The 14254-nt window shown below is 35.8% G+C and overlaps 1 protein-coding gene across 1 annotated transcript; it reads left to right on the top strand.

Moving 5' to 3' along the window:
• Positions 1-2208: 2208 nt before the first annotated feature.
• On the top strand, positions 2209-9241 carry LOC150026642 (uncharacterized). The gene is made up of 6 exons (XM_090303826.1): positions 2209-2217; positions 2386-2516; positions 6554-7654; positions 8329-8704; positions 8785-8976; positions 9077-9241. Exons 1-6 carry the CDS (start codon positions 2209-2211, stop codon positions 9239-9241), a joined length of 1974 nt encoding a protein of 657 aa, XP_090159952.1.
• Positions 9242-14254: the final 5013 nt, after the last annotated feature.

Here is a 14254-nt window from a genome sequence, read left to right as displayed (position 1 = left end):
CATCCATCATCTTCTCTCTGCAACTCACCGCCCACTCACCATTTTAGTCCCAAGAAAGCCCAATAGTGGCCCCAACATTGAAGTATTCATCTCTCTTCAAAAACCTATTTTCGGCAGCGTTGTCCCCAAAACCCTAAAACCTCGAAACGTTGTCTTGGCAACTCTCTGTGGTTGCATTCTCTAATCACTAAACAATGAGACCCCCCAGAGGAGGTGGGTGCGGTGGAGGTTTCAGAGGTGGCCGCAACGGTGGCGATTTCAAGGGTGGTTGCGACGATGGCAGTCGCGGTAGAGGTGGATTTGGTCATGGTGGTGGAGGATGCGCGGTTTTCGCGACGATGGGCCACCTTCCAAATGTGAGGTTGTTTTTCTTCCATTACTAACGATTGGAACGAAGCTTATTCCCTTTTTCATTGTTCCTATCTATCTCAAAAACATGACTCATATTGGGAAAAATGATGAAATATTCGGCCCCATGAATAAATCAGTGGGTTTCTTTCTTTTTCTTTTTTAACTTGTTGGTTGCTTTTATTTTGGAACGAAGTAGTGATGTGATACCACATGATGTGAATGCAATAACAAGAATACATGATTCTTTGACATTCTTAGGAGCAACTTGAGTTGGTCATGAAATGGCACTTTACTTAGAATTGGATCAATGTTCTAATTCAAGAACTCACCAAGACTTTGCACCAAACCAAAGCTCATATGGAAGTCCATATATTGTCAAATGGAATCAAACAACAAGGAATGAAGAACAAGAATTGAAAGCTGAATAGAATTGAAATATTAAGCTACTGTACCGAACAGAAACTGAAAACAAAGCTGGAAAACACAAATTTAAACGGTGGAAATGAAAGAAAACACTAAGCAATAAGAAACTACCGAATGGGATTGAAAGGAATGGAAGAAAGAACACTTATGGAATGAAGCTTGCTGGATTTGAGACTTTGGAAATTCAGTCACGCCACTTGGAGCCTTGTTCCAAGATAAGTGCAAGGTTGCCGCCACTTGAAGCTCACCATTGGCACACAAGATAAGGCAAAGGAAGAAGAAGACAACAAGACTCACAATTTCTCTCTAAATTTGAGTATAGTCTCTCTACTTCTAAATTCCAAATCTGAATTTTACAAAGGCAAGCACCTTATTTATAGCCTAAGAGGTGCTGAAAAATAGGTGGGAAAATTCAAATGAAACTCATTTGAAATTCCCACCAAAAACAAGTCACATGGGAGGTGTGACCTTTTTCTACTATGACACCTCCTAAAAACTACACCTACACCCCCCTACTAAGTCACATGGACAATGTGACTCTCTCTAATACATTCACACCTATTTATTTAATATCCACACCTCCTACAAGAGTCCTTCAAATGATGCTCTTTTATTTAATGCTTGGCCTTGCCCCTCATGGTTTGGACTTGGGCTTCTTGGGCTTGGTCCTTCTTGGGCTTGGGCTTTGGGCTTGGGCCTCATCTTTTGCAAAGACTAATAAGAAGAACTTTAAATGCTTTGGCCCTTGTCCATTTCTTCTATTGATAACATCTTTTTGATTCTCATCATGATGTTATGGTGGTTTCTTTGTGAACTTGCAATACTTCTCGATTAAAATGATGGAAGGGATTGTTGCTACCTCTTAGTCAGCTGGTGACAAGTTTTACATTGATCTAAGGAAACTGTTACCTCTTGCAAGATTTCTTCCACAACCCAAGTATGGCCTCTTTGCATCTCTTTGCCAAAAGATTAACCTTTATAAGTATCATACAATTAGTTTTCACATTGATGTGTTGTATATGGAGATGAATAAGGGTGAAGCAGCGCCCAATTATTTTTGTTCATCTTTGTTTGAGGTGAATCTAAATATTTTTGGTTTATGGTTACATGCTTTTTACTATCCATGCCACGTCATTGTTTTAAGTGAATTTTGGAGTAAGAACTGTTTCCTAGGTTGTTTTTGGTGTATGCTATCCATGCCTTAAACAATTTTTTTTCATGATTACTTAAATTAGGAATACATTGAATGTTTAACTATTATTTAAGAAACAATTTTAAGATTACAAGTCTGCATATTACAAAGGCAATGGAGGATGGAAGTTTTGAAGGGCTTGTGGATCCACGTTTAAAGGAGATTTATGACAAGCAACTAATGCCTTGTATGGTGGCTTGTGTTGCATTTAGCATAAGGCACTCAACAAAGAGGTGTCCAAAATGAGTCAGGTAATTAATAATATCTCTATACATTCATTTCACTTTTCTCCTATTTTAAATCATTAATTTATCACATGTTATTTTTTCTTTCTCTATTTTTTAATTGTTGTTGTTTATATAATTTGAATAAGCTTTGTTTAACTTAAGTTATGATGGATGAATTAATGAATTAATTAGGTTGTGAGAGTACTGGAGGGTGATGTGTCAGTAGAAGTGCTTAGTGAGTTTGGTGCAACCAGTGAATACGGCCTTAAACCTTCCATCCCAATAAGTGAGCAATCATCTGTTGAATATGCATTGCCAGGAGGGTATGGGCTTTCATGCACACTCCTTGGATATATAATATTCTTTTCATTTATTTTTTAAAATTTGAAAATTAACCCTAAACATATTTTAATTAATTTCAGGCACCGAATGATGGAAGTCGTACTTCATCACTGAACCAAAATATTATTGGATCAAGTGGAGGCAACAAGACAAATTAGAATTAGGACTATGACATTAGTTGTAATATATTCAAATAAAATTTACATTTTGACAACACAAGCATCAGGGATTTGTCTTCATCAAATAGGGGGAGATTGTTGAACCTAGTGGTGTTCAAGTTTTGAAAAATCCAAATCCTTTGGAGGATGTTGAAGCCTCTGTTGTGCTTGATGTTGCTGTGCTGGTTTAGCTTAGTTCTAGAGTAGTTTGGATGTTGTAATCCACTCTTTGATTAAATCTAAAGCATAGGCATTCTCAATCTTTGTGAAAGTAAAATGTTTTCAAACTAAGTTAAAACAACCGATTGTTTTGTCGAAACAATCGATTGTTTATACTTAGGTGTTTTGAGAACAAGATTGAAAACTGTTTTTAAAATGGTTGAACTGTTAAGTACCAAAACAACCGATTGATTCGAGGAAACAACCGATTGATTGTTTTGGGACCATAACAGAAAAACTGTATTATCTTTGACTGAGTTTTAAATGTTTTACCTGCTTACGCTCCAGTCATTAAATGCTTTGACCAATCTTTAAATGCAATTTAAGAGTTTGTTAAGATTTGATAACAAACTACATCTTTGAATAAATTCAGAAAAACAGATTTGACAATTAATCTTTGACAAGTTTTTGCTAAGAGTTTTTTAGTTTTTTCAAAGAGCTGAGATTGCTAAGAGTTTGTGATTGATCAAAGTGTATGGAATAGGATTCTGCTTGTATTGATTTCAGATTATCTTCTGTAACAAGTGTAATCCTTGTACTCTGTAAAACAAGTTTCGTTTTTGTGTTTGCTGAGATTGGTTGTGTGTTCTTGAGGGGATCAAGATCAGCAATCTTAGTGTTGGTGTGTTGGCCAAGGAGAGTGTGTTTCTTGAGGTGTTCAAGGTAATTCTCTTGGTTGTTGTGTAAGTGATCAAGGTGTGATTGCTTAGTGGATTTCCTCAGGGTTTCTGAGAAGATTGGATGTAGCTCTGGGTTTGGAGTGAACCAGTATAAACAATTGTGTACAATCTCTCTATCTCTAACTCTTTAAATTCACTTTTATTTTGTTGTTTGCTGGTATAAACAACCGATTGTTTCTGCGAAACAACTGATTTTTTTTCTGGTACTGTAGCTTTTTCTTGCTGTTTTGGCAAACTGAATTTCTGAATCAATTGTTTCTTGAGATAATTTCATTTTTGTTTGAAAAGTTTGCGAAAATCCTCTTTAAACAATTCACCCCCCCCCCTCTAGTTTAAAGTCATCTATTCTAACAATGTTGTGTGACTGGTTAGTCGATACATGGAGTCACCTCGATAAGTTCATTTACAAGTTGTAAAGAGAATTATGCGCTACATCAAAGGTACTACAGCTTTCGGTCTATTTTACTCTTCATCTAAGAAGATTGAGATCGTCTAATACTCAGATAGTGATTGGGGTGGATATTCAGATGATAGGAAGAGCACTAGTGGTAATTGTTTTATGATCGAAAAGACAGTTTGCTTGTGGTCATCAAAGAAATAGTCAATTGTTGCATTATCTACTTGTGAAGCTGAGTATGTAGCAGCAGCAAGTGCTTGTCAATCAGTTTGGCTCAGCAATATAATGACTCAAATTGGTTTTAATCTAGATGTTCCAATTAAGATTTATGTTGAAAATGTCTTTGCCATTAATCTTGCAAAGAATCCGGTTTTTCATCAAAGAAGTAAACACATTGATATTCAATATCACTTCCTGCGAGGCCAAGTTGGGAAGAACATGATCAAATTGGAATACTGCATATCATAAGCTCAAATTGCAAATATTTTCACTAAACCATTAAAGATTGATGCTTTCATCAAGTTAAGAGATATGTTGGGCATGAAGGTTGTTCCAAATCAAAATTAAGGGAGGATGTTGGTTATTAATTCAGATTTTATTAGCCTTAATTGTTGATTATTAATTCTGATTTTATTACCCGTAAACTATTTACCGTTATTATTGTATTAATGGTCAGTTTACAGTGTTGTTAGTATTCTTATTTTATAGCTTCTAGTATTTGTAATTTTATTATATATATTATTAAAATAAATCAAAATTAATATACAGTTCAGCAGTTTTGCAATTTCGTGCAATTACATTCAATCACTTTCTACAACTTTTTATCTTCTGTTATTTCCTTCAATTAGTTTCTACAAGACATTCGATCACAATTTAGAGTCCTTACATCACACTTCCTAAATAATATTTTTCCTATTAAAATTATACTATAAAGAAAATTTCAATAGTTAACTCTTAAAAATAACATCAATATTAATTATTGAAAGTAATGAAACTTTCAACAGTAAATTTAAACAAGATTTCATTATTTTCAAAAAAAGGTAAATTTAAATACTCCCAAAAGTAAAGTGCTTCGAAATTAAGAGAATAGTTTGAAATAAAGAAGTAAGCAATATAAAATTCGAGACATAAAAGGGTTAAAAACATAAATATAATTATAAATCATTGCCAATAACACAGGAATAACTTGAATAGTTTGAACGTTTGATACAAAAGATCAATATAAACACTCTTATTTTACTAGTTTTTTTTCTATTTTGACGTTACATAAATTTGTTAGTCCACTTCGTCCAATTTTAATCTCCAAAACTATAATATTCCCTTAACTTTTGGTAAATCGAACTGCTTAACAAATAATAATGCGAAAACATATTAAGTACAAAAACACAACACGTATAGTCAAATACTGTCACAACATAATAAGACAAAGATTGTCTCGAGACAGCTTCTTCCTGCACCTCCATGATTACCTCCATGATTTTTTCGGGCACCTCCATAAAATTTAAAAATACTAAAATTATCCTTCAGTAAAAAGATAAAAATGAGAAAGGAAGTTACTTCGTGTGGTGGGGTGCATCTGGAGCTTGAGTGGTGGTGGTCCTTGAAGTGGTCCTTGAAGTGGTGTTGGAGGTGGTGCTTGAGAAGGTGGTTGAGGTGGTGCACGGTGATAGGTAGCAGCGGTGGTAGGTGGTGCACGGTGGTAGGTAGCAGCGGTGGTAGGTGGTGTTGGCATTGGCACCGTTGGTGAGGTACATTCTCATTCTCATTCTTCTGCCTTAAATAAATATTTCCGCATTAGTTAATCCGGTGGATCCACGGATCACATAATCCAGTGCTTAAGTAAAGCGTTTCGGATTAGATAACTTTTGTGCATACCGGATCCGGAACCTGCCAAATTCATACTTCCGGATTGTGTAATCCGGTACCAAATGAACTATGGATTACACAATCCGGAAGTGATTTTAGAACTTTCAATATGTCTTGCGTATTACGTAGTCCGGTACTCATTTTGCTATATGAATTTCAATTACGCATTACACAATTTGGAACATCAAACATGACTTAAGAATTATACAATCTGGTAGTCATTTTGCTGTGAAAATTTTGACTTATGGATTACACAATCCGGAAGTCACCTGAAATGACTTATGGATTACGTAATCCGGAATTCATTATGCTGTTAAAATTTGACTTATGGATTATACAATCCGGAAGTCAAGTTGTCAATTACAAAATCTTATGCTATTTTTGTTTTGCATATGTGAATTTATGGAAATTATAATAAAATTAAAATTTATGTTTTATGAATGAAGGTGTAAGTATGGAAGAATTAATGAATTTTGTGCATCAACATGGATTGTTTGAAGGGGACTATGGTATCCATTTTACAACAGATGAGGTGAATAAAATTTCATTTCATTTATGTTTATTGCATTATAATTTGAAGAAGTGATTTTGTAATATTGTTAGAATAACTTTGTGTAGGTGTTTCCTTCGCGATAAGACTTACTTGAATGGGTCCGTAGGGTTGGTTATGGACTTGGTTTTGCTATTGTCATTATTAGGTCTGACATAGCAAATGGTAAGCAAGGGAGAAAGACATATGTCTTGTTAGGCTGTGAAAGGGGGGGTAGTTATAGAAAGTATAAAGATGGTTTGGAGGTTAGTGTAACTGGTACTCGAAAATGTGAATGTCCCTTTAAATTGCGAGGTAAACCTGTTGGAAAGGGTCAAGGTTGGGTACTTAAGGTAATATGTGGTACTCATAATCATGATTTGTATGATACCTTAGTTGGTCATCCATATGCAGGAAGATTAAAAACGAATGAACATTCAATGCTTGTTGATATGACTAAAAGCATGGTTAAGCCAGGTAACATTCTACGTACTTTGAAGGAGAATAATGAGGATAATATGACAACAATAAAGCAAATATACAATGCAAGATACTCGTACAAGAGATCAGTTAGAGGACCAAGAACTGAATTACAACAGTTAATGATGTTGTTAGACCGTGACAACTATCTTCACTGGAGTACGTGTCATGAGTCTTCAAATATTGTTAGTGATATTTTTTGGACTCATCCTAATGCTGTGAAACTCTTGAATGCATTTAACATTGTATTCTTAATGGATACAACTTACAAAACAAACAAATATCGACTGCCTTTGCTTGAGATTGTTGGTGTAACTTGTACAGGTTTGTCCTTTTCTGCTAGTTTTGCATTCTTATCTAGCGAGAAAGAAAAGAACTTCATATGGGCATTACAAAAATTTAGAGGGTCACTTTTGACATCGCATGTGGGGCCTGAAGTCATTATTTGTGATAGAGATCTTGCTTTGATGAATGCCATCAATATTGTGTTTCTTAAAACAAGAAATCTTCTTTGTCGATTTCACATCAATAAGAATGTTAAAGCAAAGTGTAAAATGTTGGTAGATTCTGTCGAGGCTTGGGAAGTTGTGATGGATTCATGGAAGACTATCATTGACTGTACAGAGATTGGTAAATTTGATGAGTTTGTGAAAAATTTTGAAACTATTTGTTCACCGTGGCCATTACTTTTTGAATATGTGAAGAACACTTGGATTATTCCGCACAAAGAAAAGTTTGTCAAGTGTTGGACAAATTTGTTAATGCATTTGGGAAATACAACATCAAACAGGTATATGAATACTTTTACTTTGTTTAGAACGTGTATAATGTGTAATTGTTTTATTATGTTTTATACTTATACAGGGTTGAATCAGCTCATTGGTCTTTGAAACGAATATTAGAAAATAGCATGGGAGACTTGTGCTCGTGTTGGGATGCTATCAAGCATGTTATTATACTTCAACATAACGAGATTAAGGCATCATTTCAAATGAGTCTACATGTGATAGGACACACATTCAATGTGCAATTGTATAAAATGTTGGTTGGCTCTATATCTAAACATGCTTTAATTCTCATTGCTGAAGAGTTTGATCGGGTCAATGATGTGGGGTTTGATAGTGAACGATGTGGATGTATACTCAGACAGACTCACAGATTACCATGTGCTTGTAAGTTAGCCAGGTATGCTATGGGTGTCAATACTCTTAATGAAGTTCATGTTATGTGGACGAGACTAAGTTTTTCAGGTTTATCTGAATGTGATTCATCATCTCGGTTGTCAATTCAACAAGAACGGGATGTGATTCTATCCCGGTTCGACGAGGTTGATATTTGTGGCAAAGTGACAATCAAAAACAAGTTGCGTGAAATTGCCTATCCGGACATGACAACATTATGTGCACCACTTAATGTAGTTAAGACAAAAGGATCTCAAAAGAGTCAAGGAAATAAATTTCAGAGGTCTACAAAACGCACCCCTTCATATTTTGAGCATGTAGATCGCATCCATTTTGTAAATGATAGTTCATCATCTTTGAAGACTTGTAAGGGAAAGGTTAAGGTGATGACCAACACCAATGCAATTCCAATGCTTGATCAATTTCATCTGAAATGTCACTCTTATATTTTGGATGTAATAGATGTTAAAGCTGATGGACATTGTGGGATTCGTGCTATTGCCTCATTGTTGGGGATGGGTGAAGAGTCATGGCCACTCATCAGAATGGATTTATTCAAAGAAATATCTCAGTGGCGTGAAGAATACGCAACATTGTTAGGTGGTCATCAACGAGTAGAAGATATCAAGAGGTCCTTACTAGTAGATGAGTTGTCAGTGGTAAGTGCATATTCATAAGACTCATGTGCATTGATTAATTGAACTTGTATGCAATCTAATTTCATTATTGCATTTTGCAGGCTAGTGTTGAAAAATGGATGACAATACCGGATATGGGATACTTAATAGCAAGCAGATACAATATTATCTTAGTTTGTTTGTCATTGAAACAAAATATTACTATTTTTCCATTGCGTACTGCACCCCCTACCGATGCTAGTCTACACCGATTACTATGTATTGGTCATGTGAATGATTCACACTTTGTGCAGGTAAGGATATTACTCAACACATTATATATATATATATATATATATATATATATATATATATATATATTCCTTTGTTTGCTAATTTCCATTTGTGGTGCAGGTAAAATTGCTTGATGATTGTCCCATACCTACCGCTGACATTTTATGGTGTACACATTGTTACCCAGAGGCAAGGTTATGGTCATCATATTACATTGCTCGGATGCAATCTTTTACCCAATTAATCAGTATTAGCCCGACATATGTGAACCTTGGAGACGATTGATGTAAACATAATTTATTATGTCGGTTTCTTATGCATAATTTATTACTTAAGTTCTGATTCATAATTTATTACTTCAATTTCGATTCATAATTTATTCGCATTTATGTCAGATAAAAAATAAAATAACAAACACTATAACATAAATTAATTAAACCATATTGTACACATACAAAGTTACTATCATTACAATCATGTAATAAAAAAATATCAACGACGTCCACGAACATTACGTGATCGTCTCGTGTAGACTGCCCCGTCATCTGACACACTCCGGGCTAACTGCAGCGCTGCCTCCGTACTCTTATATGCTTCAGTGCCTGTAGTGACCTGACGACAATCTATCATGCGCTGGAGGATACTAACAATGCGCCTAAATATACCCTTCACCAATTTCAAAATAAATTAAACTTGTTAAATATATTGTTTAATCACATAACAATAAAAAAAAAAAACTTATCGCATGTGCACGCTCATCTTGAGATGAATGACCTGCCTGCTCAGCATTTGGACTACGAAGGCGATGACGTGGTACAACACTGGGTCGATCTCCAAGTTCACCTCTGCGAATGTATGGGTGTGATACCGTCCTAAACCAAGACATGTACTCAGGAACACATGCAGATGGACTAGAAGCAACTCTCAAACCTGTCACCACGTGGTGATCAAACTGCAACCACCTTTGATCAATGACATGTGCACTAGGAGCCTCAGCCGCCATCGGTGATGATGGAATGCTCTGCTCGTACCCAAATTGGCGCAAAACACGCTCGGGCATATGTCTATGTGATAAGCTGCCCAATCGCAAGTGACCCGAGAATAAATAGATGGTCTCAAATGGTCTACTCAATCTATGGTCCTCATACGGAGTCCAGATGATGTCATCGTGTGTGACCCCATCCAACTGCGCCCGCACATCACCAACTGCGCAAATCTGATGGGCAACAATATACCGTGCTGCCCGCGGGTGTACATCGTCATATGAGGGATTAATATCCCTTCTTCCCATGCCCGAAAAGTGCTCATAAATCCATGCCTACGTAATTCAATAATATTAATTATAAAATATTTAATACAAAACATTATGGAATGTAACATGTGATTGTTAATTATTTGTATGGTTTCATACCTGAATCAGTGTCGCATAACTGGCCAACTGCTTCGTGTTAAAATAAGATGCATCCCCCAACTGCTCATATAGATATGTAAGTGTTGCTGCTCCCCATGCATATCCATGACACATATGTAGATTGCTGAATAACAATAAGTACGATATAGATACAGAGGTGGCACTTTTATCTGCAAAAATAGTGCATCCAAGCAGATGCAACAAGTAAGCCCTGGCAGCACACTCCCAAGCCTCTTGAGCGCAACATTCCTCATATATATCTCGAAGCCAACTCAATCGTACGTGGACGCCTCGACACTGCCTCATCTCAGCCTTCCCCCGAGTCTCATCCACCCTTAGTAACTCAGCTAAAATTGTTGCAGCTCCGTTGTACTCTAAGGGCACATATGTTGGGAATTGAACCAAAATGGGGAGGTGTAAAAGAGATGACACATCATCAAGTGCGATGGTCATCTCACCTACGGGAAGGTGGAAGGAGTTTGTCTCCCGATGCCACCTTTCGACAAAGGCTGAAATCAATCCCTTGTCACCCACTTCATAACTTATATTGCACAAACTAAACAATCCGGAATTTTGTACAAGTAGCTCAATATTAGCATGAGGAATCCCAAATTTACGTAATTTCCTACCGTGAGATACCAATTTAAGTTTTCCCCGATCCTAATATAAATGTTGTATATATTAAATATAATTAAATAAATTTAAACAATAATTAATAAAGATAATTTAATTGAAGGTTTTTTCGTTCTTACCTCACCCTCCCAAAGCTTAACAGCAACATGGTCAGCAAAATTTACCAGTAAAGACATATCAGAAGGTCCTCCAGGAAACCCTTCTCTGTGGTCTACTTGGTCATCATTCTGTAATTCTTGTTCATTGTCATTATCAATATGAACATCATCATCAATCCTTTCCTCGACACCACCTCGGTCTCTTCTACGGATAGATGCCGTCAGTCTTCTACGATCATGATCCTGAGATCCACCACCTCTAGTTTTAGCCATATCTATCCACAACACAATTTAAATTTCAATTATTTACAAATAATAAATAATATAATCATGAATTTGTGTAATAATATAAAATTTAAAAAAAGTTTTTCACAAGTGGGTTGTAAACTAAATATATAACAAAAACACAAAAATGCAAACTTTGTAAGAACACTATCGGATTACATAATCCAAAACACACACAATGTAAACCTAAACCGGATTACATAATCCGAAACACACACAATGTAAACCTAAACCGGATTACGTAATCCTGAATTACTAAAATACCTAAATCGGATTACCTAATTCAGAATTACTAAAATAAACTAAACCGGATTAAGTAATCCGATATTACTTTACATTCACAACTATACCGGATTATTACATAATTCAGTGCCTATTATGAAAAAATGCACACAGTACTGGATTACTAAAATAACCTATACCGGATTAAGTAATCCGGTATTACTTTACATTCACAACTATACCGGATTACATAATCTGGTGCCTATTATGAAAAAATGCACAGCGTACCGGATTACACTACAAACGGATTACACAGCAGCAGCAGGTTTCAAAAGCAATGAAAAATTTGGAAAATTCAACTTACTAACCTGTGAAGAGGAGACTTTGGATGTGTGAGTGCTAGAGAATGTGGAGTTTAGAGAGATGAAGAGAGATGAAGAGAGATGAAGAGAAAAAATCTTCCAATGGAGGTGTGAAGAGATGAAGAGAAAAAATCTTCGAATGGAGGTGTGGAGCGGCGCCGCTGGAAGGAACAGAGAGAAAACGCACAAAAGTGAAAGTGAAAGTGAAGATTAGGTAGGTTAAAGGTATATTAAACTATTATTTTAATTTTTTTAATATTTTTACTGAGGGGTATATTAGTAAATGTACTTTTAGTATGGGGGTAGGAGAAGAAGTCATGGAGGTGTAGGAAGAAGCTGTCTTGTCTCGAATATCTCAGCCAATCAAATAACTCTCATTTGCTTCATCCAATGTCATTTAAGGCTACAGAATTAGATTAACTTATGGGTATATTCAATGCTTCAACTTTTGTTATACCTGTCAAATTAACATAATATGACCATTTCTTCCAACATTGAATCACATTTTGTTCTTAGGTTGTTCCACAATGACTTTTATATTTGAAAACTACACAAGAGGCTTATATTCTAGTAACAACTTTTTTTTAAAACATAATAAATTATTATGGCGAAATATCGTTTTACTTTTACTGTAGGGATATCGTGTGCGGAAGCGTGATAATTTTAACCAAAAGATTATGAGAAATTAAAGTAACAAGGAAAAATGAGAATTTAAAGTAACAAGGAAAAATGAGAATGATACCAGAAATTTTTAGGTGAAAAACCCCTTTGAATAGAGGTAAAAAACATCGGCGAGAGAGTCAAAACTTCCACTATAATGGTATTGGGAGTACAATGAATTCCTCTCAGGCTAATAGATAAATAACCTCAAAACAAATTCTCTCTATATGGGTTAAACACTTACACTCAAGAGAAGAAATAGAGAGTATAGGAAAAAAGAGAGGAAGCAAGTGTGTGTTGTTGTTTGTTATGTGTTACATTGCTTGAAGGAAGCCACTATATATAGTGGTTCTAGGAGACAACAATAATAAAATCAATTAATGGTAAGTAACCTCCCTTTGATGACAATTAATTGTAGTAAGAAACTTCTATTTGATTACAATTAATTGTGGCAAGTAACCTCCCAATTATGTCAAGAAAACGGAAAGGTGAGTCATAATCCACAAATCTCCACGTTGACTTGCCTTTGACTGGAACACTCTCTCGCCTTGAAGCCTTGATTAAGTATGGATAATACCAGCTAAGTTCAGGCAATGATCGAACTTAGCCGGTGGAAGTGGCTTGGTCAACATGTCTGCAGGATTTTCGGTCGTATGAATTTTTTCAACAATTATATCTCCCGTATCAACAATGTCTCGGATAAAATGGTGCTTAATTTCAATGTGCTTGGTTCTTGGGTGATACTTGTTGTTCCTGGTTAAGTGGACAGCACTCTGACTATCACAAAATATAACAAGAACATCTTGTTGAAGACCATGTTCACTTACCAAGCCTCGAAGCCATATAGCCTCTTTCATACCTTCTGTAGCAACGATATATTCTACTTCAGTGGTGGACAAAGCCGCAATGGCTTGAAGTGAAGAATACCAGCTGATAGCAGACCCACATAGGGTAAAAATATAGGTTGAAAGTGACCTTCTCCAATCTAAATCACCATCATAGTTAGCATCAACATAGCCAACTACTCCTCCGGGATCGGCTCTATGTTGATCAAATACCAAACCAAGATCTGGAGAACCTTTCAGATAACGAAGTATCCATTTAACGGCTTCCCAGTGTGTCTTGCCTGGATTATGCCTGAACCTGCTAACAATGCTAACAGCATAAACTAAATCAGGCCTAGTACATACCATAGCATACATGAGACTTCCAATTGCATTTGAATACGGGACATGTGACATGCGCCTTTTGTCCTTGTCTGATTATGGACACTGATCTGATGACAACTTGAAGTGGGCAGCAATTGGAGTATTAACAACTTTGCAATCTCGCATTCCAAATTTGTCAAGCATCTTAAGAACATACTTCTTTTGTGATAGAAAAAGTTTTCCAACTTGACGATCTCTGTTGATCTCCATTCCTAAAATTTTCTAGCCATGACCTAAGTCCTTCATATCAAATTCACTACTAAGTTGGGCCTTTAACTTGTTAACTAAAGATTTATCTCTTGCGATAATCAACATGTCATCAACATATAACAACAAGTATATAAATGACCCATCGGATGTTTTTTGAAAATAGACACAATTATTGTACCGCCCTGGTGGTCGGGTATGATGACGTGGCA

Source organism: Phaseolus vulgaris, chromosome 6 (assembly GCF_051622355.1).
Source record: "Phaseolus vulgaris cultivar YP4 chromosome 6, ASM5162235v1, whole genome shotgun sequence".
NCBI lineage: Eukaryota > Viridiplantae > Streptophyta > Magnoliopsida > Fabales > Fabaceae > Phaseolus > Phaseolus vulgaris.
The sequence above is the reverse complement of the archived record's forward strand: the minus strand, read 5'-3'. Positions and strand labels throughout refer to the sequence as shown.

Coding starts and splice junctions, on each gene's coding strand:
- LOC150026642 (XM_090303826.1), top strand. Junction 2,517..6,553: donor GAATATGCATTGCCAGGAGG/GTATGGGCTTTC, acceptor TGTCATTATTAG/GTCTGACATAGCAAATGGTA. Junction 8,977..9,076: donor ATGATTCACACTTTGTGCAG/GTAAGGATATTA, acceptor TTTGTGGTGCAG/GTAAAATTGCTTGATGATTG.